The sequence below is a fragment of the Pollachius pollachius genome (genome assembly GCF_949987615.1).
Source record: "Pollachius pollachius genome assembly, chromosome: 19".
Taxonomy (NCBI): Eukaryota; Metazoa; Chordata; class Actinopteri; order Gadiformes; family Gadidae; genus Pollachius; species Pollachius pollachius.
In genome coordinates, this window is record NC_136952.1 from 5,117,935 (window position 1) to 5,122,934 (window position 5,000).

General features: G+C 45.2%; 1 protein-coding gene across 4 annotated transcripts in view; it reads right to left on the reverse strand.

The window, feature by feature from the left end:
* ebf3a (EBF transcription factor 3a) overlaps positions 1–5,000 on the reverse strand; it is a gene marked incomplete at both ends in the record, with an annotated part of 17,368 nt that overhangs the window by 4,973 nt on the left and 7,395 nt on the right. For 2 of the 4 annotated variants that reach the window (XM_079757322.1, XM_079757321.1), the window contains 5 exons: positions 368–456; positions 904–1,030; positions 1,425–1,555; positions 2,567–2,684; positions 4,546–4,627. In XM_079757322.1, the coding sequence (XP_079613448.1) occupies positions 368–456; positions 904–1,030; positions 1,425–1,555; positions 2,567–2,684; positions 4,546–4,627 (547 nt within the window). Of the gene's footprint in view, positions 1–367; positions 457–903; positions 1,031–1,424; positions 1,559–2,566; positions 2,685–4,545; positions 4,628–5,000 lie in introns of all 4 variants that reach the window. The other 2 variants (XM_079757320.1, XM_079757319.1) reach the window with 1 other exon arrangement.

Here is a 5,000-nt window from a genome sequence, read left to right on the forward strand (position 1 = left end):
GAGTGCTTGTGTGTTTGTGTGTGTGTGATTGTGTGTGTGTGTGCGCGTGTGTATGTGTGTTTCTGTGCATGTGAGTGTGTGTGTTTGTTAAGAGAGAGAGAGAGAGTGTGTGTTGGTGAGTGTGTGTGCGTGTGTGTGTGTGTGTGTGTGTGTGTGTGTGCATGCATGTATGCCTGGGGGTGTGTGTCTGTGCGTGTGTGTGTTTGTGCGTGGTCAGGTGAAATGAAAGGTAAACAGAACAGCTGATGATGATCAGGATCAGTCAACCAAAACATTCTGTTGGCCGCTGTAGTATGAAGTCTGTACTACGGGTGTGTGTGTCTGTGTGCGTGTGTGTCAGTGTGCGTGTCTGCGTGTGTGTGTGTACCTTCGGTAGTCTCTCGGGGTCTCCTGGATGCCGAGGGATGACCTTCTGTAACCGTTGGAAACCGTAGTCGATGGTTGGCTCATTCAATGCTGAGCGGAGAGGAGAGAGGAGAGAGGAGAGAGAGGAGGAAAGGAGAGGAGAGAGGGAGAGAGGAGGAGATCGGAGAGGAGAGGAGAGAGGAGAAAGGGGGAAGGAGAGAGGAGAAGGTACACATCCATCAACGGCCCTAGTTACATAAGAGCGATATCTACATTCCATGCCAGGTTTGGAAATCTGGATTGTATCTGTAACTGTTTTTTGCATTTTGATGCTTGAGGTATTTTCTGAGATCGGGTTTTATCATGTTCCCTATATCCTAAGCCTGACTAATTTTATTTAGTTTCTAAACGTTGGCTGGTACGATAAGCACCTTCGGACTTTGCCTGAATGGCCCCATCCACCCAGAGGGCGTTCAGGCTGCTGAGGACCTCCGTTGTCGGGGTGTGTCGGGGTGTGTCGTGGTTTGTGCGGTGTGTGTGTGTTGTGTGTGTGGGTACCTGTGTAGACGAAGCGGCCCGGGGCTCCTTTACAGAACTGTTTGGACTTGTAGGACAGTGTGACCTCCACGACCCCGGGGATGTGTCGGGGAGGGGTCTGAACCCTGATCGCATGTGGGGTGATCAACTAGAGAGAGAGAGAGAGAGGGGGGGGGGGGGGGGGGGGGGAGAGAGAGAGAGGGGGGGGGAAAGAGAGAGAGAGGGGGGGGGAGAGAGAGAGAGAGAGAGAGAGAGAGAGAGAGGGAGAGAGGGAGGGAGGGAGGGAGGGAGGGTGAGAGAGCGAGAGAGAGACAGTAAAAAATACTTTAATTTGTACATTAAGGTCTCAAATTGTTGCTCTATGCCGATGACCTGGTGCTGATTTCCCCACAGAGAGACAGACAGAAAGACAGACAGACAGCCAGACAGACAGACAGACAGACAGACAGACAGACAGACAGACAGACAGCCAGACAGACAGACAGACAGACAGACAGAAAGACAGACAGACAGACAGACAGACAGACAGGTAGAGTCCTCACCTCACTCCACACCAGCATGGTTCCAAAGACCACCTGTAAACCATCGAAGAAATTGTCTCCTATGATGATGACTGTAGCGCCCCCTGTGGTCCAGCCCTCGCTAGGACTGATGGCCTTGATACATGGAGTGGCTGCTGGACGCACAGAGACATAGCGATATATAGACACAGACAGATAGAGAGGAAACATAGGGATGTATAGACACAGACAGATAGAGAGGAAACATAGGGATATATAGACACAGATAGATAGAGAGGAAACATAGGGATGTATAGACACAGACAGATAGAGAGGAAACATAGGGATGTATAGACAGATAGATAGAGAGGAAACATAGCGATATATAGACAGATAGATAGAGAGGAAGCATAGGGATGTATAGACAGACAGATAGAGAGGAAACATAGGGATGTATAGACACAGACAGATAGAGAGGAAACATAGGGATATATAGACACAGATAGATAGAGAGGAAACATAGGGATGTATAGACACAGACAGATAGAGAGGAAACATAGGGATATATAGACAGATAGATAGAGAGGAGACATAGGGATGTATAGATACAGACAGATAGAGAGGAAACATAGGGATATATAGACACAGACAGATAGAGAGGAAACATAGGGATGTATAGACACAGACAGATAGAGAGGAAACATAGGGATATATAGACAGATAGATAGAGAGGAGACATAGGGATGTATAGATACAGAAAGATAGAGAGGAAACATAGGGATATATAGACACAGACAGATAGAGAGGAAACATAGGGATGTATAGACACAGACAGATAGAGAGGAAACATAGGGATGTATCGCAATATAAATACACAGATAGAGAGAAAACGATATAGAGATTTATATAGCGATACATATAGAGATATACAGAGTAGGGAGATATGTTACGATCATATAGGGAGAGATATAGAGGGACATAGCCTTATATATATACTAATTCTATTGAGAGAGATATTTAGGGATTTATATATACAGTATATATATATATATATATATATATATATATATATATATATATATATATATATATATATATATATATATATATATACATACATACATATATAGCAGAGATGGGATACGTAAGTGTATATTTATCTATATCTTCATATGTGTGTATACCTTCTGAAGGGTCTAGGCGTCGAGCCCGTCGGCCATGTTTGGAGTTGTTGTGGACGAACATGTTGTCCGACACTGCTAACACATGGCCGTCCACATTGACTGTCGTAGAAACCACCACCTACACACACAAACACACACAGGAGGAGAGGGAAGGAGAGGACAGATGGGGAGGGGAGAGGAGAGGAGTGGAGAGGAGAGGAGGAAAGGAGGGATGGGAAGGGGAGAGGAAAGGAGAGGAAACATTGGGAGGAGAGAGGAGAGGAAGAGTAAGGGTTGTTTCCTGAGCAGAAGATGTGTTTCTTGGTTGACAGTGGCAACAATCAGGTGGTGGATGGGTTTGTTTTCGTAGCGACCGTGAAGACATATGTCTCGGGCAAGGGATCGATGGGAACAACAATCTCCGTGGTAACGCAACCCAGCAACAAGTGGTCATGATAATGATCACCAAGGCTATCATATGGCACCATAAACATAGTCCTGGCTCAGATCCATGTCCTGAGCCGAGAGATAAAAACCTTTAATCCAATCAGATCTGATCAGATTTGGAAATACCATAGTTTGTGATCAGGGTCAGGTAACCCAGTCAGATCCCAGTGTTAAATGTTTTTTTTACAATGGGATCCCCCTGATCTAGGATCAGATTTAGACTTTTCAGCGTGTCCAGATCCTGATTATCAGTGCTTTAAGCTTATACAGCTCCACCTACTGGATGGCAAGAACCACATAAAGAATAGGCGTTGTAGACAAATAAAACAAAAAACAAAACAAAAACAATTAAGTTTGACGACGGAGAAGTGGCTATTTAGGTCAAAACATGTATTTCGACCATGGCTATGATTTATTATTAGTGATCAATGTAATAATTATATTATATGTGTTTTATTAATTTGGACATATCCTAATTTATGTTCTCGAACTTATTTATCTTTAGACTTTTTTATATTAATTATCTAGTACATTTTGTGTCTGTAATTCACTCTCAATCCATCCTTCTATTGGAATCAGAGTTATCCTGATGTTTGGATCAAAATGATTCCAATCCGATGTAGAATTTCTCCGATCTGCCCAGAAAATAGCTGGATTACCTGGTCCGATATGATTTCAAAGCTGCAGCTTGCAGGCCTAACCCAATACCAGATCTAAACGTCTGGAAAGGTGTTGCCCGTACTCAACAACCAGGCAGCCTGGGTATGTGGAGTGCACAGGGCAACCTGTACCCTGGCGTGTCTGTAACTCGGCCCATTTTGAGTTCCAATGGAAATTAATGTAATTTTTGAATCCAAATAAAGGATCTAAAATGTGTCTTGGGATTTAGTGTGTGTGTGTGTGTCTGTGTGTGTGTGTCTGTGTGTGTGTGTGTGTGTGTGTGTGTGTGTGTGTGTGTGTGTGCGTGTGTGTGTCGTTGGGTCCAGCGTGTAATATGGAAAATAAGAGAAAGGTCAAGTGATGAATTTCAGATTTCAGCTGTTGAATAGAAGTGGAGCAACAGACAGACAGAAAGGCAAGCAGACAGAAAGACAGAAAGGCAGACAGACATACAGTGTTACAGAGAGTCAGACAGTCAGTGGACAGGCAGACCAGCAGGAACGGAGGCAGGCATGCAGCCAGAAAGACAGACAGAACGACAGACAGTCAGTGAGACAGAAATTCTGACAGTCAGAAAGACTGGCAGGCAGGTAGAAAGACAGACAGACAGGCAGGCAGAGGTTCTCCTTGACCTCCTATAACACATCTGCAAGGCAATAAGGCTCCGTCGAACTGCTGCAATGCATTCTGGGATACCAGGTCCCCCAAAGCCAACTGCTGCCCTTTAGGGAAATGCTAAACGCCCCAATGTGTGTGTGTCCGTGTGTCTGTGTGTGTGTCTGTGCGTTTGTGTGTAAGTCTGTCTGTGTGTATGTATGTGTGTACGTGTACGTGTATGTGTGTGTGTGTGTGTGCGTGGGGGGGGGGGGGGGGGGGGGGGGGGGGTGTCTTACCTGAAATCTCCTCATGTCTCGAGGATTCCCTGCATTTTTCAGACAGTTCTGATTACACTTCAGGAAGAACTTTAAGAAAAACCTACAGACAGACAGACAGACAGACAGACGTACAGACAGACAGACAGGGATATTAATAGCAGTACAACATGGTAAAATATACACCCATTTACACACACACACACACACACACTAACACACACACACACACACACACACACACACACATACACACACACACACACGCACACACACACACACACACACACACACACACACACACACACACACACACACATACACACACACACACACACACACACACCCTCTCTTCCCCCAATTTTCTCCTCCTCTTCTTCCTGCCCCCTCCCATCTTTTCTCCTTCTCCTACTCAACCACCTTCTCCCTTCTCTCTCTCTCTCTCTCTCTCTCTTCTCTCTCTCTTCTCTCTCTCT